The 27,812-nt window shown below is 43.2% G+C and overlaps 2 protein-coding genes across 5 annotated transcripts in view; one reads left to right on the forward strand and one right to left on the reverse strand.

The window, feature by feature from the left end:
* The window catches only part of LOC118387540 (astrotactin-2-like), a 396,009-nt gene extending 392,314 nt beyond the window's left edge, over positions 1-3,695 (forward strand). For 2 of the 3 annotated variants that reach the window (XM_052459839.1, XM_052459843.1), the window contains one exon: positions 2,340-3,695. In XM_052459839.1, the coding sequence (XP_052315799.1) occupies positions 2,340-2,577 (238 nt within the window). In that variant the 3' untranslated portion in view covers positions 2,578-3,695. The remainder of the gene's footprint in view (positions 1-2,339) is intronic. The other variant, XM_052459840.1, reaches the window with a different exon arrangement.
* Positions 3,696-5,400: 1,705 nt separating this feature from the next.
* The window catches only part of LOC118387539 (pappalysin-1-like), a 125,942-nt gene continuing 103,530 nt past the window's right edge, over positions 5,401-27,812 (reverse strand). For both annotated transcript variants that reach the window (XM_052459845.1, XM_052459844.1), the window contains exons 21-23: positions 26,797-26,868; positions 23,216-23,314; positions 5,401-11,830 (exon numbers count right to left, since the gene is read on the reverse strand). In XM_052459845.1, coding sequence (XP_052315805.1) covers positions 11,726-11,830; positions 23,216-23,314; positions 26,797-26,868 — 276 coding nt within the window. In that variant the 3' untranslated portion in view covers positions 5,401-11,725. The remainder of the gene's footprint in view (positions 11,831-23,215; positions 23,315-26,796; positions 26,869-27,812) is intronic.

Genomic DNA, 27,812 nt, shown 5'->3' on the forward strand with positions numbered 1-27,812 from the left:
GGAGTGCTTTCTATCCAACCCTACTAATTATATGCATATCCTAGCTTCTGGGCCCGAATAGCAGGCAGTTTACTTTGGGAACACTTTTCATCAGGAGGTGAAAATAGTGCCCCCTACCCTAGTGAGGTTAAGTGTGCCTTGAATTCTAAATAAATCACAGACAGTGTCACCAGCAAAGCACCCCCACACCATCACACCTCCTCCTCCGTGCTTCACGTTGTGGACCACACATGTTTTGCATTGAAGGTGTACAGTAGCCTCAGCAGCACTCTGTGTAGGTTAGCACCATGGTGTAGCTGGAGGAGCTTCTGTTCTCCTCTGGGTACATTAACTTCGATACAAAACTTAGGAGGCTTAGGAGACTTACACAGTAAATATGACAACTTCCGGAGGATGTCCTCCAACCTATCAGATCTCTTGCAGCATGAACTGACATGTCGTCCACAAAATCAAAATATCAGAGGATTAATTTAATACTGAAAGCATAAGCTACAGCTAGCTAGCACTGCAGTGCATAAAATGTTGTGAGTAGTTGCCTCAAAGAGAATAGTGGAACAGTTAAAAAAATTGTATTATTCCAAAATTAAGGAGAAGCAAGAGGAGGAGAAAGAGAGAGATAGCTATATTTGGTTGTATTTGTTTTTACAAAACGTTCACTTAGCTAAGAATGAAGCTAGCTAGTTTAACCTACTCAAACATCCGGCTCAAGCAGAGCGAGATGCTATGTTATCTAGCTGGCTATGGCTATCCAACACTGTAACTCTTCCAAGTCATTAATTTATTGCCACCGGAGCCCACCAGTGTAACTGGTAAACTGCTTTCTAGCTACACTGTACTGCATGATTGTAGCTAGTAGGTTTACTAACGTGTTAGTTCTAGTAGCTATGTTGACTATGACGTGACAATATAATATATAATAATATATGCCATTTAGCAGACGCTTTTATCCAAAGCGACTTACAGTCATGTGTGCATACATTCTACGTATGGGTGGTCCCGGGGATCGAACCCACTACCCAATGATGTAGGCTGTGTGTAGCGGTTATAGAGGTTATGAATGGAGGGTTTGGCTTAGAAAGTTTTTTTCGCCTGGTTACAGACAGCTGAAATGTGAGGGGAGGAAAGTTCATAGATGCAAGAAGTTACACAACGTGCAAATTATCATGCTGTTTGTATGTGCCTGCTGTGAAAGTGAACTATGTTTGCATGTGATCAGGTGTGTATTCATTCTGCCAATTCTGTTGAAAAATGTTTATTAAACGGATGGAAACGGAACAAAACAGGGATAAAAAATACCTTAATGTGTCCAATAGAAATTCCCATTTGCAACGGACTGATGATTACTCCCTAGATCAGCTAGATGCAGGCAAGAGTGTGCAAGGCGGTATTGAATGTCACCTTGATTACTCAAAATTCTCTACGTTGTAAACTTTCATTCATAGGCTAGGTTGTAGCAATCTCATGATGGGTACAGGGAAAATGTGTGTATCATGTAGTAGCCTAAACCTATCGATGTAACATTTGAGCTGGGTGAATGGAATATGAATGACAGTCATCCACTATGCTGTAAAATAATCATCCTCCCTCATCTTAAACGGCACCAACCGCCACTGGTATGCACGTGTGTTTCCTTACAGCAGTTTGTCTGCCTGTCCTGTACATTAACCTGGTCTCTAACATACCCCCTTCTGGTGAGGAACATGAGTAGGCTGCCAACACAGATCAGAGACAGACCTCTCCACTCTAGTCTGGAATTCAATCAAACCTGCAAAAAGATACATAACACATGAATGAACCTGCTCAGTTTCTAGATTGCTGTTGAACAAGGGGGCAAGCATATTTATATACAAAACTTCCGTTATTGGTCCATTTGCACAGATATTATTGATTTATTGCCTTCACAGTACCCAACCTAAAACACACACACACACACACACACACACACACACACACACACACACACACACACACACACACACACACACACACACACACACACACACACACACACACACACACACACACACACACACACACACACACACACACACACACACACACACAATCACAGCGCCCCTGGAGCAATTAGGGCTAAAGTACCTTGCTCATGGGCACAATGGCAGTACATAGTATATAGGATGTTAAAGCCTCCAGTTGCCAGCCCTGATTCCACATTATTGGTCAATACTGGTAATGGCCATAGTTATTGTCCTGTTATTACCGATCTGTAAAGTGTACCAATATTTATATCACCATGAAAATAAATAAAGGAATGACAAAATGACAATGCTGCTGATGCTGACATTAATACTAATCATGACTGTGTTTCTCTCCCCTAGGAAAGCACATCTGATCCTGCGCAGAGTGGAGAGGATCAGCCGGTACTGCCGGGCCCTGCTCCACAGCGCATACATTCAGAGCCGCACAGACACCATGGCCTACGTGTTCTGTCGCAGCGAGGAGGTTCGGCCCACCAGCAAAGTGTGGCATGGCTCCCTGCATGAGACCCGCACCACCTGCATGGAGAAACTGATCTCAGTACAACGCAGCACATACGGCAACGCCAAGCTCCGATGAGACAAGCTGCCCGACGACACAATGACAGCCGCCTCCTCCTCGTTTCTGGTCTCTCCACTGACTGGTATTTTTCCAAATCAGGAGAGCCCTTAAACCTCGACCCCACTGGACATTGTTAGAACTACTGTCAAACACCCTCAAATGCTTTTTTGGAAAAAGTGCTAAGAACTGCTTGAAGAGGGAAGACGGTTTGGATGTACATGCCAGTGACCACCACTATCAATGAGGTTGGAGCAATGTGAGCATGTAAATTATCATTCAACCCAGAGCAAATTGGTTGGCAAAAAAATACTGAATGTAATATTGCAGTTTCTCATGGTACTTCGACTGGAAGCGTACCAGGGAGACAAACAAACAAAAAAACAACTCCCTGTTTGTCTCTCCTCTTGGCTGGAGGGATGTGAAAGAGAGCGATTAGATTTGATTTGATTCATTTGTAATACTTAAACATAGCACCACTACAATAATGTCGTCGTTTTAATGCAGACAACATAGTGTTTATAATAAAGGCTACGGAGAAATCCTGTGTGACGGATTGTGATGTCATCAGCTGTACCGTACGGTGTGTGTTAACGCTTTGCAGCTAGAAAAGTCCTCAACCAGCAGTGTTTCCTTTTTTTTGTTAGTTTGTTTATTGTGGTTTATCTCCTCAGATGTTGACAGAGGTGGAGAGCTCCTAAACCACAGGGAAAATCCTTATTTAGAAAAGAGTCCATTCAAATGGTCCACTGGTGAATATAGGTAACGAAAAAGAAAACATTTTCATAGGAAAATATTCCAAATTACTTCAAGATTTGATGCTATATGTATGGATTGCAGGGTGATGGCAGGTGAATGCCAATGAGTAATGAAACGCTATAAAGGAATCATGTTTAATCGTTTGGATCTTGTAGGATCCCTTCCCTCAAGGAAACATTTACTTGACTTTCCATCTCTCAAGAGCCATGGACATAAAAATCCAACTCATTGTTTTTTTTCTATTGATTATCATTTCACGTTATATCAATTGTAATAGTAAATTATTATATTGTAAATATGAAATTGTAAATAACATATGTATTATTATGTGGCTTTAATTGTCTTTTTTTTCCGAGAGAATGTGAAATATTAAATACTATATATCACAAGCATCTGCATTCTTTTGGACAAGGAGAAAGTAGCTCTGTTTAACCAATTGATTCACATCTGCGGTATAGGCTATACCACACTCCATGGGTTGGGAGAGAAATGTAAAGATTATGATGAACTCAAAACACCTGCATTGTCATATGGAATTATTGAAAAACAACAGCTGCAAATGAATGGGAACTTGTATGTAATGTCCCTCAGGATAACCTGTGAATACTTTCCTACATCATCTACCCCTTCACTCTGCTTACGGGAGGTAAGTAACAACCTGTACTGGTGTTTTTTTCCCACCATCAATAGTGGACCTCGAACAAAATATTTACATTAATTTCCACGAGGGAAATAAGTCCCTGTGGCAATGAGCAGGTATATGGTATGACTAATGCCAGTTAATAACATTACTGAAGGTATCCCTCTCTCTCTCGTTCTCTCTCGGGAAACATTCTCTTTTTCCATCTCCTCTACACAAACTATTCCTTCACTCGGGTCCAGTCTCTTTCCACTCATGCAACATTAACTGTGCTTTAAAACACACTAGACTAATGTTCATTCTCACAAATTAGGCCATTCGCGTCTCTGGGGTGCCAGGAGCAGCGCTCAGGTTTCCATGTCAAGGAATCAATGAGGGCCTTACATTTGGATTCGTCCTTCATTACTACTGTTTTGATAGTAGCTTTGACATTTTCATGTCCATAAAATCAAAGTGAGTATAGCCAGGTGAGTAGCACTTCAATGCACTTTCAAGTAAACATCAAGGGGTCGGACAATACAGGGTTTGTAGTATTATCTACAGGGAATTGGCTATGTAAAGTCATCTGTACTATTGGACAAAGGGCTCTATTCAATCCGCATCGCGGAAGTTCAGCTTTACAGTGTGATTGAAATGTAAAGGCAATGCTCCTGCTTTAGTGGAGACTGCGTTCGTGGTAAAAGCTGAATATGTCGGCTCAATCAGAATTGACCTTTACATTTCTATCCTGGAATCTGTAACGCTTCAGCTTTACAGAAAAGTCTGGTTATATGTAGAAATGGGTCTATTTTAAAGGACAAAGACAACACTTCCTTGGCTTTTACATCCACTTAACCAGTGATTTATTTCTACATAATACATGACAGGGAAATGGACCTGATACTCATCATGAATGAGGATCCATCCTTATGAAAATATAGTACACATCATTAGAGCCCTGCTTGCCATATTCCAGAGCACCGGAAATATAATAGCAACAGTGAAAAAAGCAAAGAATATGAGGAAACATCTGCTGAAACAAAAGTCTGATGTGTTATATGTGCCTGAAAAACGGTGTACTGTGAATGGACCTAACAGAGTGGGTGCTGCAAGCGAGGGAAGGTGAGAGAGAGAGAGAGCGAGGGGTGCTGATGGGTACCTTTACAGTGTTTTCAGTTCAAACTCTAAGGCAAGGGAGGAAAGAGTAAGTAAACATCTGTGGTGTAGAGGAAGGAGTAAGGATATGTAAGTTGTTTTTTGGTTGGTGCCAGTCAGTCTGAGGGTGAGTTCAAGGGGAATGGTGTTCACTGTTAGAATCATTCAAGTCTGATAATAAGAAAATGTTGTAACATGTTAAATATTCTCTTCAAATGAATGCTTTGCTCTTGTTTTGTTTGTTTTCACACTCTAAAAAGAAGGAACATTTTGGTAATTTATTTTCAACTGACTGCTCCGAGACCCACAAACTGACCACATGATGCTTTATTCATCTTGACAACAAATAAATTAAGTTTGATTTCATATAAGACTGTTTTATAGACAATTGACAACAGTGTTTGTGTAGAGCCTTTATGAATGAATAACTGCTGATGACAAGTGTTGTGAAGCATTATGGGTATTGTATTTTTTCCCCAGAATGGCTGCGGATCTGACTTTTCTTGACCTTTCTTTCCCGAGCTCTGAAGGTCCTGAAGCTTCTGTGCATGTACGGGATTCTCTCATTTACTCAGCAGTCACTGCTCTACTCGTAGAGAATAGGCTACTCTGGAGAATGAGGCTTGTTTAATAAAGTTAGATTAAAGTTGTCTGAAAAATCGCATAATGAGACTATTCTATAGAACAGAACCAAATTGAATAGGATGTCGGCTTATAACGTTACTGTAAGACAAAACCACTAAATATCTTATGAAATTTTAGGATGATTGTGTGAATGGTCGCATGTTTCTCTCATGGGTCCAAAACAAAACAGGGCACGCCACTAGGCAAAATACACAGGTAGGCTATGCTACAGTGTGTTAACTCCATCTGCTCTAACATTCACTCACTGTACATCATTCAAAACAACACTGTAGGCTACTTCCAACACTGTATAACTCAAGATCTAAACGCATATCCCCATGAAACGGATTGAGATCAAATGTTTGGTTTGCAGATACTGTATGGATGTTTCTCCAGTAAAACGTATCGTTAAATATTGACAGTGAGAAATATGAAAGGCTGGAGACAACAAAAATGTGTGTATAAAGTAGAGGTAAAGAAATGCGTAATTTTTTTTGTTGTCTTACAGTGTAATGTTATACTATGCTATTATATCTGGTTCTGTTGAATACTATCATTATGTGATCTTGCAGAAATTGATTCAGCTTTGTTTAACTTTATCAAATGAGAGTAGCCTGCTGTCTACGAGTAAAGCGGAAACTGTGGGAAGTTGTAAATCCTGCACATGCGCCGAAGCTTAGGGAACTTTAGAGCTCAGGAAGAAAGGTCCAGAAAAGTTGGATCCGCAGCCACTGCGTATTTCTTTTCTTTCCGGTGGTACTTCAATGGTACACATTGCACAATGTATCTTCCTTAAATTGTCTCTGATATAAATCCAAGAGCTACCCCAAACAGATAATACATGGTTTTGCAAATACAATCATCATAGAATAAAATTATTTACATCTTAAAATATTTTTGCTGAACAATCGGGTACGAAACATTGCAATAATACCACTAGATATCCACATAATATGTATATACTCAATTCGATACTTTCCCACATAAAAAGGACCATTCATTTTTTATTACTGAATGTGGGAATGAGAAACAAACACAAGTGGACCATTCTTTAACCAGGAGCCTGTGAAAGGTACTTGATGAGTGAAGTTTAGAAAACAACAATAAGAACATCATGGCACATCAGTGTGTTCTCCACAACTGTCTGTCCACAAACTCAAGGGCTACAGCCAGCCACCTCTAGGCTACCACTGTCTCCATTGCTTCCCATGGGTTATGGTGGGATGCCACAGGGACTGAAAGGATACCACTTTTAGCAGAGCAAGGTAACGCCACAGAAACCCAACTGTTTTTAACCAAAACCCAGGCGACGCATGGCTGGTATGTAGCTAGTTTGGATTTGAGAGAATCACCTCCCATCCACAATAAGATGGACTATATGAAGTAGTCTATGGAAAGACATTGAAGCGGACTCTGCCATGCATTTCAAATACTCCTCTGGTCTGAGAGTGAAGGGAAGGGCATGTCCCTCAGCCTGCTGCACTAGGGCTCATATCTTAGGTTGTCTTCCTATCCTCCCTCCTCCCTGGTCTTCCATGCGGCCCACCATACCACCGCCACATGACCGTGACAGTGACGGATGGCCCGGCGTGTCAGGAGGGGAGTCCCTCAGAGAACACCCGCCACCTCCAGGAGAAAGTCTGACTCATCGGCCTCGGCCTGCTGCCAGTCAGCGCTGGCCCAGGGGCAGCTCTGTGTGTACACAGTTTTCACACCTGGACAAATACCCAGGCCGCCAGGAAAAGCAGCCCACCTTCACCCATCCCATTCTATCCCCTGCTCTACACCCTCTCCCTCACCCCACCTGGGGCACAACCGGCTGGCTGCCTGATTACTCCTCACCCCTCCTCATCCTCTGCAGCTCCCTGTCTGCCTACCACTGGTTGTTCTGAATGGCTGTGTATATTCTGTCCTCACGGTAGCCCTCAGAGTTGATTGAGTATGGATCTAACCACTTCAACATGATATAGGTTCTCTCTTCAGAGCAAACATCGGATTACATTTGAAAAGTTCATGAATGAACAAAATAAAAATGACAGTACATTCTGGATTTGTAATGTAGAAATAAAAAAACACACATACTTGTGCACTGCACTCAGTTACATAAACATGTGGTAAATCCTCATTGGACGAGAGTAGTGCCCAATGAGACAACCAATGAGACAACAACCTTGACCAAAGCTATTTGACGACGACATTGGGACAGAAATAAAATGACAACAGTTTTTAAATCACAACCAATATGTCTGTTTATAAGAGCAATGCAAAAAATAATTTACATGAACATTAAATATAACTTAAAAAAGTATAACACTCTTAATAAATAGTTTTACTATTTACACCATTGCTAAAAATGAGACGCAAAAATGACTAATTTACCAAAATATAGAAGCAGCAAACATTACAGGCATGAGGTACAGCGAAGAGATCCTGTGGTGGCTTACAGTAGAGGTGATGTTCTCATATTCAAACTTCATTTCATAACATCCTGGCTTTATGGCTTTGGAACAGTACCTTGTCCAATACAGAGAGCACATCACAAAACGAACGTGTCCAGGTTGTGTCCAGGTTGTGTCCAGGTTGACACACAAGCAGTCACATTCTGTAGAGACTCTCGTATCCTTCTCTCCGAGAGTCACCGTTTCTGGTCTCCAGACTTCTTAATAACATCGATGAGGATGACGACACAAGACAAAGAGAGGAGCTGTAGATGAGTGAAAGAAAGGGTGATGAACAAGATGACTAGTCATCAGCCTGTAATGTTTGTCCAGTTTGAGGATGAAGGGAGGGTCCAATGGCAAGATAACCCTTGGGGAATTCGTGTGTTAGCAGGTGATGATGATCCACGGTACTGTTGGCTTTGTGTAGTGAATGCTGTTGAATCTCTCCCTACTGGTAATATCTCTAAAGAAAGCAGCAGTATAGGGAGTATTATTACATACCATTTGATAATATCAACATAATACAGTTAATTTTTACCAAGGATATATACCGTATAAAGTGTTAAATGCACAATTGTCGAGGCTGATGTAGGCTTTTTGATGATGAATGTAGTGTCCAGACAGTTGCGTTACTCAGGTTTTCAAAGTCTGAAAGATCTCCAACTTTCGAGAGTTCATTTTTTTGGTAGTTTCTTCATTTAGTTATCCATTCTCCTTGACGCTCCATGGTTACCATGACACAATTTGCAACAAATACATAAGATGGTGGATTACACAAACCATGGAGCGAAAATAAAATGTTTGTCCCCTAACCAGGAGGAACGCAAAATACGTAAATGCTTACATATCATGTATAATATTTCAAAATGTGTACATCTGACTTTTTGATATTTGAACCTACATTAACAAAAAAGTCCCAGGTTAAATAGCCTTGATACAATAATCTTTATCATATGGTAATGGTACGAAATCTGAGAAAGTCTACGACGAATGTACAAATCATATTTGTCACTGGCTTCCTACTGGGCATGATAATATCAGGTGCAGAGCTAGTGGGAATACAAGACACTAATCACAGGAAAGCTAATAGTAATATCGTAGGAGTCCAATGACCAAAAACATCACACACTTTATCAAATCACCTTTCTGACAATAGCAGCTTCTAAACGGTTTGAATTATATATTTTTCTTCTTAAATGGCAACTAAAAAGTGCAGTAACTGAGGTCAATAATACAAATACTGATTAACTAAGACAACATTTTGTAAAAAATAAAATAGAAATTAGAAAAATTAAAACAATTTTACGTTTTTTTTCTCACGTAAAAAGCAGTATTACACTGAAAATGTTATAGTTACATTGTACATTTGATGTTGTAATTCCTCCCTACTTTCCTATGTGACGTGGTATTGTCCTATTATCTCTCTAACCAGTCTGTATCTATGAAGACCTGTGATTGGTCAGAACGCTGTACGGGAATATTCTGGAATGCCTTATAGCAGCCTAGGGTGATGAGTCAGAGGGACCATTCCATTGGTCCATACCAGATGAGAGAGTTTACGAGGGGTATGGAGTTCTTGGTTGTATAGAGTTTTAACCAGATAGCCCAGCGATGGTTGAATCATGAAGCAGCAACTTGTGGACCTTATGCCAAGCAGCCTTCATCACCATATGTTGATGGGCGTTTCGTTCAAGGGCTATGAAAGGAGATGAGTAAGTTCAGAGCACAGAATAGCAGCCATACGTCTATTGAAGTAAAGGTGGTTGTGTGGTTGATGGGGGGGGACACGCTCAAATGTCACAATACTGACAAAGTGCCAGGGATGGCACCTTCAGCACGAATTGCTGCAGAGGTAAGAAAAGGCCAAACTGGGCTACTCAACACATGCAGTCTGTCAAGCCATTGGGCTCAAGAGAAGCCAAGACAATAGTGTCCTGGGAATATAGTGTACTTCTACTACTCCTGCACTAAAGGCTACTTGTTGACAATGAATACATCCAGATGCCATCTATACTAAAATGAGGAAAGCCTCCTATTTGTTTTTATGTGTATGTGCTTTTGAACTATGCCTATTGAAATCAAGGCTATGCTATGCTGCTGAAAACAGTTTGAGGGTGTAGTTGTGAATAAACATGGACTTCATTGAAGAGGTTATAACTGTGTTATCAATTACATTCTTGAAGTCATTTTAAATTCAGTAATATGTGTTGGATTTTGTATTGCGTCAACATTGCTTTTGGTGTAAGACTGGATAGATTTCTGGTGTATTCTCCGATAGGTTATTTGTCTATGAAGACTTACTGGACTGCAGAAACTAAGGACAGAGAAATGGAAACATGAGGTGTTATGTTTTTCGAGGCTAATTCAACTGCATTGTTTCCCTACTAACTCTTTGCAATGTTGCAGGAGTTTTTATTCTAGGTTTTAAGTTGAGTGTACTGTACACGCAGAAACAAGTGTCCACTAATGGAAGGTGTTAGGAGGTAAGTGGTACGGCAGACGGGGCTGACTCCGTCCAACCTCACTGGGTAGTAATAGTCTGCAGAGCTGGTCATATGGCAAAGTAGCAGCAAACGTACCAGCAGCAGCCAAGCTGACACAACTGGTTCATTTTGTTGCAGCCCTATATAATCGCCTTTAAGTTCATAAGTACTCTACCTCTTTCCCACATTCACTTGTTCCTGTGGTATTGTAATATGTCTTAATTTCCTGTTATATTTTAGATATATTGAGTTAGACCTCTCTGGTTAGAATCTCTTTACCAATATGGCCGCCTATATCCCCATTAACGCCTATTCTTTCCTATTTCACATCTGTGTAAGAGCAAAGATTCTAAACCTGTGATTTCTGAAGAACAAGAAAATGCATTTCCACCAAGAGAAGGCAGAGGGCACAAACTGTCAGCCTGATCCCTGTGCTGTGCTGGCTCCAGGAACACACACCAGCTCTGGAGTAATACAACATGAGGGTACATCAAGTGTGTTCATGCTATAAGTTATTTTGGCAATAGCTCTTCTGCCTGTCATTCAGTGCCACCATTGATGACTTCAGCATATCCAAAAAATAAAAGATTCCACATGATATGGATAGCGTTTCTTTTGTCCTTTGGTCTAAAAGGAAATAATGAGATTGTACGGCAATGTCTTTGAAATGGACACAGAAGCTGACACAAAACTGAAAAAAGGCATGCTATCCAGGCTTGGTTTGTTTAGCTTTTTTTGTTCATTTTTTATATCCTTCATTCAAAAACCTTTCGGTATTTTTTTTTCTTTTTTTCTCTTGCTGTAGAAGTTTTGGTGGTTGGTGAATTTGCAGGTTTGTTCCTTTCTTTGAGAAATGGGTTTTCCATTATAGCCTCTCTAGTCTGGTCTGTTCATCTAGGTCTTTCCCAATGTGGAGAAGGAGGAGACAGGCGTATGTTAGGGGGGTGCAGTATGGGTGGAGAGGTACTCCTGTAAAGCAGCATGTGGAGGATTTGAGGGAAAAGGGGGAGGGCTGGTCTCCCTCGGTCTGGGTGTGGGTAGTTTTAGGGTGAGGGTTCAGGAATCCGGTGGGGGGCGAGGAGGGAGGGTCATCCCAGGGAGTGGACGTGCTCGTCTTTCCTCTTCTCTGGAGCGTTGGGGTCTCGGCAGGCACAGTCTTCCCGTATGTCACAGGACATGGGGAACGGGATCACCTGGAGGGGACACAGAGACACATACAATGAAACCTCTATAAACAAAGCTTGCTATAGGATTCAGTCTGTATTCCATTTCTCCGGGGTTCCAACACAAGCAGGAGGACTGTGGCAGTGTAAGGGCTGATACAGTCCTAAACAGCTTATTAACAACAGTGGTAATAGTGTCCGATGCCTCGCCGTCGACACCACCAGTGGGAAACGCCGCATGACAAACAAGCCAATTGCTGCCAGCCAATCCCATCGCGCCATATAGAGGAGTACTACGAGTGTTGTGAAGTGTCAACTCTCCAAGAAGTGGTGAGTGCCCACAAGCACATTCAAAATAGCCCTGGCGTACCATTGGCCGCCGCTGTGTAGCGTTTGACGTCACAGGCGCTTGTCGGCGGTGCGTCAACAGCACCAGCTGCTGCTGTGTTGCTTCTCTAAGGGCCTGCTTCAGCTGTTTGGGTACACACAATGCATCCCTAGTCACTCGAAACTAACTACACATGTGGCTCCAGCGAGTGCCTGGAGGATTCAGACCAGAGTATATCTGCATTCTTCCCCCCCGTGTCTTATTGGGCGGATTTGGGTCTGCTGCTTGTATTTCGTTGTCCTATTAGTGGCTTTGACAGAAGGGCCAGAGCAGTGACGCTAGATAAACACTGGCCACCGCAACAAATAAAACAGCAACAGGGTAACAAATAAACTGAGTCATTAAGAATTATTAGGCCTAATAGCTAGCACAATTAGGAAGGCTGTTGGCCGGTATGGGATTTCAGACTTCAGCAGTCAGTGTCTCATCTTCCTATTATCTGAAAGTGGAATTGTTTGTTGTTACGGCAACATACAACAAAACCCTGATTACGGTAATAACCTCACTGAGTCATGGGCCAACACAATTAGCTAGTTCATTGGCTAGTAAGAGGAGATACAGTACAGTACAGCAAATGGGTAAGATTCCTCAGATCCCTAAAGAGTCAAGACTTTCCCCTATGGCCTCCAATACTATGGTAAGTATTGATGGTATATACTGTACAGTACAGTGCCCCCAATGGCCCTCGGACTCAGGCCTCCAGGGCCATTGGGGGCATGGGGTTTGTAGAGTGGACATCGGGGGCCCTGGGGCTGAAATAGGGAGAGTGCAACAGTGGCTGAGGCACGATGACGCAGGTCCGTCTTTGAAACGGGGTATTAAACCAAGTTGTTTGTGAGAGGGATTTCCTAATGGGCGAGGGTTGGGCGGCCAGCGCCAGGCTCTTCTGAGAAAACGGGCTCTCCATGTGACGACTTTACAAGCGCAGGCCGGACACACTTCAGAAACAGCTGTCAATCGCATGAACAGCGTTTCCTCTGTGCCTCTTTAGAGCCAGGCATGGGGCAAAAAACACCCTGCTCCAATTCTTCCTTCTTTTCCCCCTCCTCTCTGTGCTCTCTTGTGTTCCTGCTGTCTCTTTCACACTTTCACTCTGTCTCTCTGTCTCTCTCTCTCCCTTTGGTCTCCTCCTCTTGCTGTCAGTCTAGCCCCCTTCTCTTTCTACAATCTCTCCATTCCACCCAATCCATCTCTCCCATAATCCTAACCCTATACCCTTTCCTCCCTCCCTCTTCCCTCTCACTCTGTGTGTTTATCTCTCTATCTGGTTGAGAGAGATGGTGGGTGGTAAATTTGGCATGGTTTCCTGTGACCTTGACCTCCAGGGTGGCTGGATCAGCTGCCACATCTGGCCCTGATCTGGGCTCTCCGAGGGCGGCTGGGAACGGGGCGGCGGCAGGGGCCGAGTGGGGGCCAGGAGCCCTGTTGAAGTCCCAGGGCCAGAGAAAGGAGGACAGCCACAGCAACATGAAAGCCCCTATGAAGGAGCAGGCATGTCAGAGCCCCTGACCCCCACCTCCAGAAACAGGCCACAATCACGCCAGGCCCCAGGTATGTGCGTGTCAGTCTTTGCTCAGTCTGTGCTCAGTGGAGGAAAGTGTGTCTGGGGCTGGGGGAGGACTACTCTCCAGCCACACACACACACAACCAACCCTGTTGGGTAACATCCTACTACTTTTCTACAGGTCGAGGTATCCATGGTATCCATGACTGAGGAGGTCACTGACATATTGCATGCATTAAATATAATACGTGTCATGATAGAAGCTACATTCTCATCCACATGGAAAAAGAGAATCCCACATCTGGAATCAAGCTTGGTTTTTGTTTTTGGTATTTAAACACATTGAGTGTAATGATATGGAAAAGATCCCTTCTCTCATTAATATTCACATAACATCGGCTCATATGAACACAGGCAAGCAGATAAAAACAAACCAGAACTAATTGTGTTATTCCAATGAGAACCACTGGTGATCGCTCTCCACTGCACACCAGATACATGTTGTTATAACAACAAACACAGGAGAGAGGGAGAGAGAGGGGGAGAAAGGGTAAGGGAGAAAGTATGCATGGAAGAGGGATAGAGTGGGAGAGAGAGGCGGAGAAAGGGTAAGGGAGAAAGTATGCATGGAAGAGGGATAGAGTGTGAGAGATAGGGGGAGAAAGGGTAAGGGAGAAAGTATGCATGGAAGAGGGATAGAGTGGGAGAGAGAGGGGGAGGAAGGGTAAGGGAGAAAGTATGCATGGAAGAGGGATAGAGTGTGAGAGATAGGGGGAGAAAGGGTAAGGGAGAAAGTATGCATGGAAGAGGGATAGAGTGGGAGAGAGAGGGGGAGGAAGGGTAAGGGAGAAAGTATGCATGGAAGAGGGATAGAGTGGGAGAGAGAGGGGGAGAAAGGGTAAGGGAGAAAGTATGCATGGAAGAGGGATAGAGTGGGAGAGAGAGGGGGAGAAAGGGTAAGGGAGAAAGTATGCATGGAAGAGGGATAGAGTGGGAGAGAGAGGGGGAGAAAGGGTAAGGGAGAAAGTATGTATGGAAGAGGGAGAGAGAGGGAGAGAGAGGGGGAGAAAGGGTAAGGGAGAAAGTATGCATGGAAGAGGAGAGAGAGGGGGAGAAAGAGGGAGAAAGGGTAAGGGAGAAAGTATGCATGGAAGAGGGAGAGAGAGGGAGAGAGAGGGGGAGAAAGGGTAAGGGAGAAAGTATGCATGGAAGAGGGAGAGACAGGGGGAGAAAGGGGGAGAAAGGGTAAGGGAGAAAGTATGCATGGAAGAGGGAGAGAGAGGGGGAGAAAGGGTAAGGGAGAAAGTATGCATGGAAGAGGGAGAGAGAGGGAGAGAGAGCACTAAAGACAGAGAGGGAGAGACAAAGCGAGAACAGGAAAGAGAGAAAGCGGGAGAGAGAAAGAAAGAGAAAGTTCCAGAGAGAAAGGAGGGCAGGTTTTGACTTTGCTAGCGCCTGGCACTCGACGTGAGCAAACAGTCGAGGCTCCTAAACCTGCGGGAAGCGTGTTTCCCCTGGAGAGTTACTACCTTTACTCAGTTGTGGAGAAACCCCATCCTCCCCCATCCTCCCCAATCCTCCCCCATCCTCGCACCTCCCAGACGCTTGTTTTGTTCAACAACCCCCTCCATCTTCCACTCCTACACTGACATGGTGCCTATTCTCCCCCATTCCCGGTCTGTACCATACCTCCTCTCCCCCTTAAAGCCCAGGATTAAAGGAAACTATTTGGAAGGCATGAGCTGCTCGTTTAAGGATTGGGTTTTATTGCCGTAAACATTGCGTGGCAGGGCAGACATACGTTGATAATTAAGTATTTTTCTTTTTTTTAAAGGCAGGTACGAAACCAACACTTAATGCTTGCTGACCAGAACTCTCTAGCGCTGCTCCACTGCTGGGCCCTGGCCACTGCTTTTCTCCCCTTAATTGACTTGGCATGGGGACCAGAACTCTGTTGCCCTCAGATATTTAAAAATAAGAGCTGTTGATGCAGTGCACTCTCTACATGCAATTAGCCAATATACGCTGTGACCGCGGTGGAACTGAATGGGCCATGATGGGGCTGGATAGGCCACGATGGGGCTGGATGGGCCACGATGGGGCTGGATGCCCAAAGACTTGAGAGCACAAGACAGTTCAGTCAAAGACACTTCAGTGATGCTCAGAGCTTCCATTGAGAATCAAACGGAAAGCAGTCTATTGGTTCTGAGAACCGGTTCACAGTAGAACAGCCCAGGAAGTTGTGTTCTGCAGTCATAACATTTCCAAGAATGATCCGTTTCAAGGTTACAAGGGATACAGAGTAAGAGGCAATAGTGGAACCTTGTGTATTTGCAGCCTAGCCCCAAACAAGGTGGGTCACAGAGGAATGGCCATGGAAGCCTGGCCTTTTTGTTTTTCAATCCAAGAGCTTCATCGGGTGTGAAAAGATAATCCCCAAGGCAACAAACAGGATATATCTGCTACTCTCCACACCTCCAAGGTCATTGATTCAATCATTATTGCTTGATATAAACTGAACAACATTGATAGGGATGCAGGGATGCAGCCCCCCAGCACCAAACCACTGTGCTAATTGGTTGAACTCCTGATCTGAGAAGGTCATTTCTATGGGAGAAAAGAAAAACAGAAAATGTACGAAAAGCAAAAAAAAGACTTGAAAAACAAGTTGTTGTATTGCTGATTTGACTATCTCAGTTTATTACCGTTTTGTAAAGGTCTGCTGTGCCAGTCTAAATGGGTGTTTGTGTAGAAATGTAGCAGAGTGACAAAAAATGTGGTTCATTTTCGCTGAACAAACCTCACCTGGCCTGACATATTTATTTAGCTGATTTTTTTCTCTTTAAATTGGTGTACCAACATTTTCTTTAAACTTCAAAAGGTATGTCTGTTTGAAGTTTCTCCCTGGTGGAACTTGTAGAAGTTTGAGTTAGATGTAAACACAGCAACAGTCAGTAGTAGTGATGTCTAGAGAAAAACACGGGCTGCAAAGTGCCCTGCCTCAGTAAATAAACCAATGGAAAGGAAGAGTTCTGTGACACTGGAAAAAGACAAAGAGACATAATGCCACAGGGAAAACAAGAGCATATTATGGAAGAATATGGGTCATGGAGGGAAAGGTGTAGGCGTGGGGTGGGGGAGCTCCCAAAAGTTCACTTAAGTCATCAAATTGGCCCAGTCCACAATACCAAAAACAAACAGCGACATTATGAACGTGGAGGGGCGAGGAAGGGTTGACATGCTTGGTGAAATCCATTTCCCAATATGTCTTTTTTCTATGGGGTTCTGGAAGAAACGTAACAAGCCCGGCCAGGCAGGCAGCCTCAGTCATACTCCGTATCCTCCCTCTTCCCTCCCCTCCTCCCCCCGTGCCTGCCAACAGCTTGCAGTCATTAGGGGGATCCTGTGGTGACCTTACGTGCAGCCTGCCTCGCACCTTCAAAGTCCCCGAGAGGAATAATACACCGCAAGTCATCCAGAACTCCTTAATACGCAAATCTCCAGGAGAAAGAAAGAAGTAGGGAAAGAAAAAGAGTGGAGATAAGGAACAAAAACAAACATGGGGTGGCGGGGAGGTACTCCAGCCTCCCCCTTCTCTTCCCTTTCATTTATCGCGCTCACACGAAAGAACAGAAGAAAATGGGGGAAATAAAGCTGTGAAGGTTTTGCCTGGAGGAGGAGAGGAGGAGAGGAGGAGAGGAGGAGAAGGAAAAGAGTAGTGGATGAGAGGATGGGGTGTTCTGATGTTATCTCTGGTATCTCCGGCTGGCAGGGATGTGTCACAACCCTGCCTAGGATTCCAGCTGAGTCACTCCCCCCACAGGCACAACAAGTTGTGGCAGTGCATGATACTGTGTGTCACTGTGCGTGTGTGGTTACAAGAGAGCCTTTCTGGGGACTCTCCCTATGGCCACAGTGTGGGCTGCCAGACTCCACAGTACCATGCTCACTCTCACTCTCTGTGTGTGGTGTTCCATTCACAGCAGTGCAGACCATGGCGGTAATAAACCATAGCTGTAAGGTGGGATACCCAAAGCAATAACAAAGAAAAGGTTGTTTGGAGAGATGGGGGTGCTGGTGGTTTCCGTTGACCTCTGACAAAGGCAGACCAGCACAACAATCCCAGCTAACTCACTAAGTACTACAAACACCCTTTCCTGACCTTATGGGGTTTATAAGTCACTTGATCAAATAATGTCCCTCCACTAACCTTATAATTGTCTAAACAGTTGATAATGTGTAGCCCTCTCTCCCGCCAAAGATTGTGTATACCAAGACTACAGCCTATATTCCCAGCCCTTTGTTACACTGGTGTTCTACATCTAGACTACAGCCTATATATTCCCTATATTCCTAACATGAAGGGATGGAATTAGAAGTCTGTGCAGGACTGATTACTTCATCACCCCCCCCCCCCGCGCCCGCCTGCTCACTCTGACTTCTTGTCTGACTCCCACCAGCTCCTGCAAGTGCTGGTCCCAAAATGTTATTTGAGGTGTATGTAGCAGCTCACTTTGCATTCCCTGTCCCAGCCATTTCCCCACCGCTAGTAAACATCAAAATGCACAAAAATAGCCTAGGAAATAGGTTAAAATACCAGAGATGCTCATGTGGCCCATTATATTAGGCTATCAGTATTATTCATCTAAATCAGCCAAAGGGTAGACGTGGTTTGAAAAAGAATATAGTTGGAACAAAATATAGATGAATTGACAGTTAATTGACAGTTGACATTTTGCATAACTTCACGGAGCGCAACAATCTGCGAGCAATATTGAGTTATCAATATTTATTTACAGTCAATGTCAGAGTCTAAACTAAACCCTATCATACCCGCACTTCTCCGCCCATATAGCCTCGTCTACAGGCTATTTAATTAGGAGCACACATACTGTATGTTGCAGCACACACAGAGGTGCATGTGATCTCGCACGCCCAACACAAGAGAGGTATGCTACTGAATTTGAAGCAGCATCATCCTCTGAGAGTTTGAGAATAGTGTGACAACGAGGTGCTTTAATACATCAGATAACACACACACACACATACAAAACAAAAAGACAACATTTCAAAAATAATCTGCGGGACAAAAACATATTTTCATCCCAAAGTGGTCTGTCTGACCGCCACTCCCTCCCACAGCATGGAAAATGCCAACCGTGCTGCAATGCTCTGTAGGGGCCCGCATGTCCCACGGGACACCCGCGGGAATGCAGCTCTCTAGATGGAATCTCTGCCTGTGGCTGAAACAACAACACTGACTTCCCACAAGCAGGAAAACAGTGTGTGACTGACTGACTGTGTCTGTGTGGCACCAGTGAGTGGGCAGAATAGATGGAGACTGTCGTAAAAAAAGAGGTCTGAGTTACTTTGTCATTGTCGTGTTGTTTTGTTTGGGGCTGGGATGATCAGACAGAGATGAGGGTCAGGGTGAGCTCTGCCTCACATGAAAAACAACCACATCTAGAAGGTAAAAACAACAACAGCCAGCCACACTTCTACACACTTATCAAAACAACAATACAGTCCACATGCATGAAACACTATTTAGGTCTGGACTGTTTTCACAGAGTCAGATGAGGCATTAAAAGTGTCTTTGAGCCGTCGTTATACTGAATTTAGATGCCACATGTTCTATACATTCTCGATAAGAAATGTGCAGATTTTCAATGGACTACTGTTTGATGCCTCTCCCAGCTGTCAGACCCATTTCTCCTCCGTATATTTCCTTCTCATGTCTTCAACTCAGGTAACCTCTTCCACCATTCTCTCCTGGCAGCCGATAAATCACATTATGATCGGTTATTTCAGAGCAATTTTCTCTATCTTTCCCAAATCCTAACCATTTCCAGGGAAGTCACTTTCGAAATACCAGCTGAAGTGTTTGCTTCAACAGCTGCCAGGCTGAATGCCTGGGAGTAGCGCATGGCTTTGGGGCTTGAGCCCAGGTGATCCTCTTATCATTGCAGCTCAGCGGAAATGGCCGACGTTCAGAGACACACGCTCCCAGAGATGGGCCTTCTCCTCTGCCTGTCTGTCTGTCTGGTGTCTGTCTGGTGTCTGTCTGGTATCTGATATCCAAAGACACCAACCACCAAAGTGGCCAATATTATGCAGCTAACAATTGTTGGTAGGAGTTGTATTTTTGTTTATCACAGTGGCTACATCGCACACTGTGACAGTGTCTTTCTACCCTCAATTATGGACTTAAGACTCTAAAAACCCTCTAAAACCCCCTATTCCTGTGCTAATACGCAACAGATGAGTGAAGGACAAAAACAAAGCCTGTTTCTATGGGGCAACATGTCTGAACATACAGTAGTACATGACTGACTTGAATGAAAGGAAATGGACATAAAATATTCCTGTAAGAATGATGGAACATCAGCCAAGTAGGCTACAGAATGAGACTGGTGACTGGCATACCACTACTGCTCTGTTAACAGATACCAGACACATTCGTTACCAGATACATACCAGTCAGTCCATGCCTACTGCTGGTTTTCCATATCTAGAGACAGAGAGTTTGTGAAAGACAACTTGTTCCTGGTGCTGCTGAACAGCTTCTTACTGGGAGCCCTGGCCAGTCAATGGGCCAAAGCAGCTAGTCAACAAACAGCAGTCTGTTGGAACACAGCATGGGTGGGTCCAACAAAGACGATGCAACCGCCTCTGGCATGACCCTGGGTTTTGGCTCTTAGTTTTTGACTTACAAATTACTTTTTATTTTACCAGGTTGGCTACACAACCAGCCAAGAACCGTCTCCTTGTGGAGCCTGAGAGGAATGGGGTGGGTGGAACGGTGGGAAGCATAGAACAGTGAGGATAAAACATTGATGAACCCTAATACCGTGGAAGCTGATGTTAAAATAGCGAGGGAGGAACAGTGAAGGTGGAACGGAAGCAATCACACACGTTCTGATTGGACCCTGGGGAGAGGGGACACATGCGCCCGCCTCCCAGCAGGAAATGAAGAGACTCCAGATCCAGCCAGACAGACAGACACACATGCTACAGTAAAAACCCAGCCAGATACACAGAGGAACAGAAGGAGCCAGAGAAACAGATAATAGTACAGACTCAGGCGGAGGAACTATGATAGACTTCTAACCCTGCCAGAAAGCCAGACACAGCCTGGGGAAAAGACCACAATACACACAGCAAGCTAGAGAAACACAGAGTGTACAGAACAGCTGTGTATTGTTCACATAGCAGAAGAGACCCTTATCTGGATCATAGAGAGAGGTGGCAAAGGACAACCATGAGCACCAACTGGTGGAGTAAAAACCCTCAACCCCTAAAGCTGGGCAACAGACAAGGCTTTATGTAGCTTATCTTCAAAAGGTCAAGTTCAAAAATACATGGCAGCAAACACAAGTTCACAACTGATTTCAAATAACTCTCAGTAGCCACAGTGACAACAGAAGAATACATTTAAGATTATTCCCATGAACTTTGTTTAGGAGAAGCAACATACAGTGCCTTGCGAAAGTATTCGGCCCCCTTGAACTTTGCGACCTTTTGCCACATTTCAGGCTTCAAACATAAATATATAAAGGGTGTGACATGGGGTAATTGTATTGTCGTATTGGGGTTTTTGTAGGCATTGGGATTGTGGTTGATTAGGGGTGTGTCTAGTATAGGCTTGGCTGCCTGAGGCGGTTCTCAATCAGAGTCAGGTGATTCTTGTTGTCTTTGATGGGGAACCGTATTTAGGTAGCCTGGGTTTCACTTTGTATTTCGTGGGTGATTGTTCCTGTCTCTGTGTAGTTTCACCAGATAGGCTGTAAAGGTTTTCACGTTCCGTTTGTTGTTTTGCATTTGTAATAGTTATTTCATCTATCGCTCTTCATTTATTAAAGACATGAGTAACCACCACGCTGCATTTCGGTCCGACTCTCTTTCTACAAACGAAGAACGCCGTTACAACTTTGTAGCGCCACATTTTGCTGCGATTACAGCTGTAAGTCGCTTGGGGTATGTCTCGATCAGTTTTGCACATCGAGAGACTGACATTTTTTCCCATTCCTCCTTGCAAAACAGCTCGAGCTCAGTGAGGTTGGATGGAGAGCATTTGTGAACAGCAGTTTTCAGTTCTTTCCACAGATTCTCGATTGGATTCAGGTCTGGACTTTGACTTGGCTATTCTAACACCTGGATATGTTTATTTTTGAACCATTCCATTGTAGATTTTGCTTTATGTTTTGGATCATTATCTTGTTGGAAGACAAATCTCCGTCCCAGTCTCAGGTCTTTTGCAGACTCCATCAGGTTTTCTTCCAGAATGGTCCTGTATTTGGCTCCATCCATCTTCCCATCAATTTTAACCATCTTCCCTGTCCCTGCTGAAGAAAAGCAGGCCCAAACCATGATGCTGCCACCACCATGTTTGACAGTGGGGATGGTGTGTTCAGGGTGATGAGCTGTGTTTCTTTTACGCCAAACATAACGTTTTGCATTGTTGCCAAAAAGTTCCATTTTGGTTTCATCTGACCAGAGCACCTTCTTCCACATGTTTGGTGTGTCTCCCAAGTGGCTTGTGGCAAACTTTAAACGACACTTTTTATGGATATCTTTAAGAAATGGCTTTCTTCTTGCCACTCTTCCATAAAGGCCAGATTTGTGCAATATATGACTGATTGTTGTCCTATGGACAGAGTCTCCCACCTCAGCTGTAGATCTCTGCAGTTCATCCAGAGTGATCATGGGCCTCTTGGCTGCATCTCTGATCAGTCTTCTCCTTGTATGAGCTGAAAGTTTAGAGGGACGGCCAGGTCTTGGTAGATTTGCAGTGGTCTGATACTCCTTCCATTTCAATATTATCGCTTGCACAGTGCTCCTTGGGATGTTTAAAGCTTGGGAAATCTTTTTGTATCCAAATCCGGCTTTAAACTTCTTCACAACAGTATCTCAGACCTGCCTGGTGTGTTCCTTGTTCTTCATGATGCTCTCTGCGCTTTTAACGGACCTCTGAGACATCACAGTGCAGGTGCATTTATACGGAGACTTGATTACACACAGGTGGATTGTATTTATCATCATTAGTCATTTAGGTCAACATTGGATCAGAGATCCTCACTGAACTTCTGGAGAGAGTTTGCTGCACTGAAAGTAAAGGGGCTGAATAATTTTGCACGCCCAATTTTTCAGTTTTTGATTTGTTAAAAAAGTTTGAAATATCCAATAAATGTTGTTCCACTTCATGATTGTGTCCCACTTGTTGTTGATTCTTCACAAAAAAATACAGTTTTATATCTTTATGTTTGAAGCCTGAAATGTGGCAAACGGTCGCAAAGTTCAAGGGGGCCGAATACTTTCGCAAGGCACTGTATCTTATACTAACCTAACTCTTTTCTTAACTTAACTCAACTCTTATCTTAACTCTTATCCTAGCATAACTCTTATCCTAACATAACTCTTATCCTAACTTAACTCTTATCTTAACTCAAGTTCAAAAGGCAGATAAAAAGAAGACATTTTGTCTTGATAAGGTTTAGTGAATCCAGGTCCAGATGTAACTCACCTTCTTGGTCTTGACGGTGGAGTGGCAGCAGTCCCCTCCGTCGTAGTTACAGAAGGCTCTGTTGTTGACCGAGTCACAGTAATTGTCTCCCATGAAGGGCTGTGACAGACAGAGACAGCAACAAACAAGAGGAGACAATAAGAGACAGAACGTCATCAACAACCTATACAGTGTACTGTACTTACACATATGGACAACATAGAGAGGAATAATCCACTGATTCCCTTTGATTTATTTGTGTTTGATTATCCCACTTAAGTGGTCTATATTAGTTTAAGTTTGATTTTGTTAATATTGTATTCACGGCTGCCAACTTTTGAAGAAAGCATGGAGTGAGATTTTCTATGTGAATTTCATTGCCCCCTGGCACAACCCTTATACCCTGACTACACCGCTTGCGCAAGTTGCAAAATAAATTTAGGAATCTATGTTATTCAATTATTACACCCACACTGCTCACCCGCGTCAGCGAGCGTCTGCGTTGCCAAGGGCTAAAATTGAAGTCATTCCTATTTCTGACGCAGATCGCGCTGCAAGTCCTGCCTCTCCCATCTCCTTTTCATTTATAGAAGCAGGTACCCACGTGCCATCTCCTCATTGGTTATACACACGTAGGTGATTGAAAGACAAACTGTTGCCGGTTGTCATGGTAATACTATGAAAGTTTAGATGCCAATCACCATATAAGTTAAACGATGAAAAAGCCTGGAAGGAGGAAAGATGACTAGAAACAATTCGGTTGACTGTTTTTATGTGTGGATTAATTGTCGGAGTAGAGGACCTTGTGCATTTCAGGTAAAATAACAACCTAATGTTTATATCCCAGGACAAATTAGCTAGCAACAGCAAGCTAGCAAAATAGGACAAATTAGCTAGCAAGTGCAAGCTAACTAGCTAAATTGCCATAAATGTGTAATGCTTTTCGACCTGTCCCGAAATTAATGTCATTGGTTCAGAGTTTGTTTTGATATTTTAACCTGCGTGTCGTGATCGCGTTTGGTGTAAGGGGAAAAAATAAATTTATGCGCGATGGAGCACGATGCCGCACGATGGAGCACGATGGTGCACGATGGTGCACGATGGTGCATGCACGCAGCCGGTTTGGGTTCGGTGTTAGACAGAACATTTTAGTTTGAAAGCTAATTTTCTGCAATTCTACGTATTTTGACATGGCTTTGGCGCATGACCATGAAAACCATTGAATATAAAGTAAAATGTTTATATTAATTATTCATGGCAGTGGGTAAATATAGACTGCTTTCAGGGTAAGGAAACAAAACTTTTGTAATTTGGGTAAAGTATCTCTTTAAAAAAGGTCTGGAAGAAAATCCTGCTTGCTCTCTAGGAGGGTTGGCCTCCTCTGAAGTGCTGGGTGTTTGAAAATATTCTTGTTATAACAGTTAATTTCTCTAAATCACCCAACATTTAAGAAAAATCAAATGAATATCAACATTCAGGTGGTTTATGGCCACTAGTTGAAGATCCTTGCCATGATCTTACTTACATAGAAAATATGACGTGTTTATGAGTTGTGAGCCCCCCTACCATCTCTGCCTAGCATGGGCACAATACTAAAATATCAACAATTATATTTGATTCCTGGAGAATTTAATATCCATTGCTTATTTGTATATCTTATTCAAAATTCTCCACATTTTCAAAGACACAAGTTAGGCATACCAGATATTAAATATGTGATTAAATTGGCAAAATTGGGAAGAAGTGGAATAATAGAAAAATAATGGAGAATAACTGCAGTGTTCTTGCTGACAAGCACAGTAATTACCCTTATACTTTAGCCCATTGTTACGAATGAGAATTGTTCCACTGATCAGACTAAATAGACAATCAAATCTCCTGAAGACAAGATGAAGTAAAGTTGCCCCTATATCCTAACCAAATTAGTTTTCTATTTATTGTCCCCCTCTAGAATACACTTTTGGCCTCAAAATCTGTTTGACAAAATGAACCCCGTTTGACCCAAAATAAAAGAATAGTTACAAATCAGGTCACCCCTGCAAAAAAACTAAACTTAAGAACAGGAAGGATAGAAGTATCACACATAGAACAGATCTACCACTACCTAGACTAGGCTGTCAATGAGAATGACAGAATATAACTCACATTTCTATGTGAATTTAGTTGGGTCGCCCAAAAAGTTACATATTGCAGCTTTAAACTTGTAAACTTGTTTTGTCCCCATCTCACCCAGTGCCATTTCTGGGGGTTGTGTGCTGAATTTGCTGATTAATCTGGTGCATAATTTACACTTGTGACACAATGTGACTGTTTAAGCCGTGAGAGGTCCAGACATGTAAATCAATGTGAGGACACCATAAACTATGAGGCTAAGAAACACTCCAATCATGTGATTTATGAGGGTAGCCCCCCCTTCCTTGGTTATCCAATTGGCTTTAACTGTGTGAATGATGACATCATCCTTTTACCAACACTGAGCAGAAGAGGAATACTTTCTTTACCACGATAACATTTAAATACATAGCTTATCACAGTCAAATCTAAATATATATTTTGCCCGAGGAAAGAACATGTTTTGTTAACATATCTGATCTGAAAATATTGGCATACGACAATATCATCTACATAGGGTGTGTAGACAAAGTATTAAAGCTATAGCCCAGTATCAGTTGTTTCCTGCTTCTCTTCTCTAGCAGAGGGATTCTCTGAAACAGATCCAGGTCCCCATGTGGGTAAAGTGTTTCATTTCGGAGACGACATGAATCAAACCCGCTTCTAATTGCCTTCCACTGACAACCGTCTCCGCTTGTGCCGGTATCCACGGTAACTGACGTCACAGAAGCAGCACATCTCCCCGGAGAGAACAATTAGCTACACATGCTCTGAAACAATGTTATATTACAACCATCTCCCGAATGAGCTCGCCTGATGTAAAAAAGGCATGTCTCTATGATAGCTAGCTGTCCAGCTAGCTAGCTACCTGGCTGGCATTGTATTTAGGGCAGTCTGTTCAGAAGTGTGTGTGTCTGTGTGTGTGTGGGTATATCTGTGTCTGTATCTGTGTGAGTGCTAGTCAGTTCCAGGTAAGAGCCAGTAATGGCTGCCAACTCTTTCAAACATGACCAGGCCTGATCTCTCTTATCTGTCCAGCTCCATTTGAAACAACTGACTGCGTGTTGGATTTTGACAGCTCCCGCCGAGCTAGTGTCTGCACAAACTCCATGGGGAGTAGAACAACTTGAAAAAAGCAACATATCTGGAAACTGAAGGTGATGTCTGATCTGATGACATGTTAGAAAATATCAGGATAGGTTACAAACTACATAAAGAAGCCCTTGTTATCTGAGCACTTAATCGTGTGTATATATTCTGTTACAGTGTTTATACTCCCCACACACCTCTCCTCATCCCCACTGGCCTCCATGATGTATGCCATGTCCTCTTACCTCACTTCCTCTCATGCAGTTCAAGCCCTTACCTCACATCCTATCACACAGATGAGCCCCCCCCCCCCCCCCCCCCACCCCCATATCTTCTATCTCAAGTGGAACCTTTATCTCATAGATAAACTCTATCCTCAGAAAGCTCAATGAAGTTCTTACCTCACATCCTTTGATGCAGTGGAGCACCTCTGGGTGTGGATACCACTTCAGTCCCATTGTACACACTACATTCTGTAAGGAGACAAAAGGAGAACAGTCAAAAGTGGTTCAGACACTCAAAATATCTCTACTGTATATGGATGAAATGTCAATCTGTCAGCGATGGAATAAGATATACGGATTCAAATATAAATGACAGGTTGGAGATATAGTTGTAAGGATGGACATTGAAGCCATAGTAGTGTTAGTAGTACTAGTAAGACATTTTCCTGCTTTCAATATTAGATTGTGGAGTGAAAGTATATGTGGAACGCCATGTTGTTGCCAGCTGCTGTGAATGCATCATTGTGTCGTCTTTCCCCAAAACCCACACAAACATAAACAAGGAGTCATATGGCAAGACGAGGCTGCACACAGTCTCCACCAGCCAACGTTGACAGGAACGCTGGCACAGAACTTTCTCTCTCTTTCTTCCACTGCCAGACTCAGGTCATAACCTTGGTCCTACAACTAACTGATACATATCTCTCCATACAATATAAGGCTATATTGATATTGTCAATGTTTCGCAGGGGGCGTTAACAAATATAAACTTGTCATGAAGCTCGAGAGGAGGATATAGTCCACGTCTAATGATGGTCGGTTGGCTCTTTGAAGTCTGCCACCTCTGCGCCTTGTTTCAACAGATCCGACTCGCAGTGACGTCTGATCCCAACCACAAGCACATTACACTCCGAGCTGATTCACAAAGGTGAGTTCCGACAAGTGTTTCTACAGGTCAAATACCTTGAAATACTTTACAATGAGATGTTTTTACCAAAGCGACTGAAGCTGACTAGACCTATCCTGCTTTAACCACGTCATGCCTCCACCTCATTCCAAGGTTCCTAGCTTACCTAAATCAAACAGCTTTTGTTGTAAATCATTATTTGTTTCTCCCTCTCTTGCCACGCTATGTGTGCCTGTTTGGATAACGCTTACTGCATTCCCTTTGATCCCAGACACGTTATGTGGAC

Source organism: Oncorhynchus keta, chromosome 13, assembly GCF_023373465.1.
Source record: "Oncorhynchus keta strain PuntledgeMale-10-30-2019 chromosome 13, Oket_V2, whole genome shotgun sequence".
Lineage (NCBI taxonomy): Eukaryota > Metazoa > Chordata > Actinopteri > Salmoniformes > Salmonidae > Oncorhynchus > Oncorhynchus keta.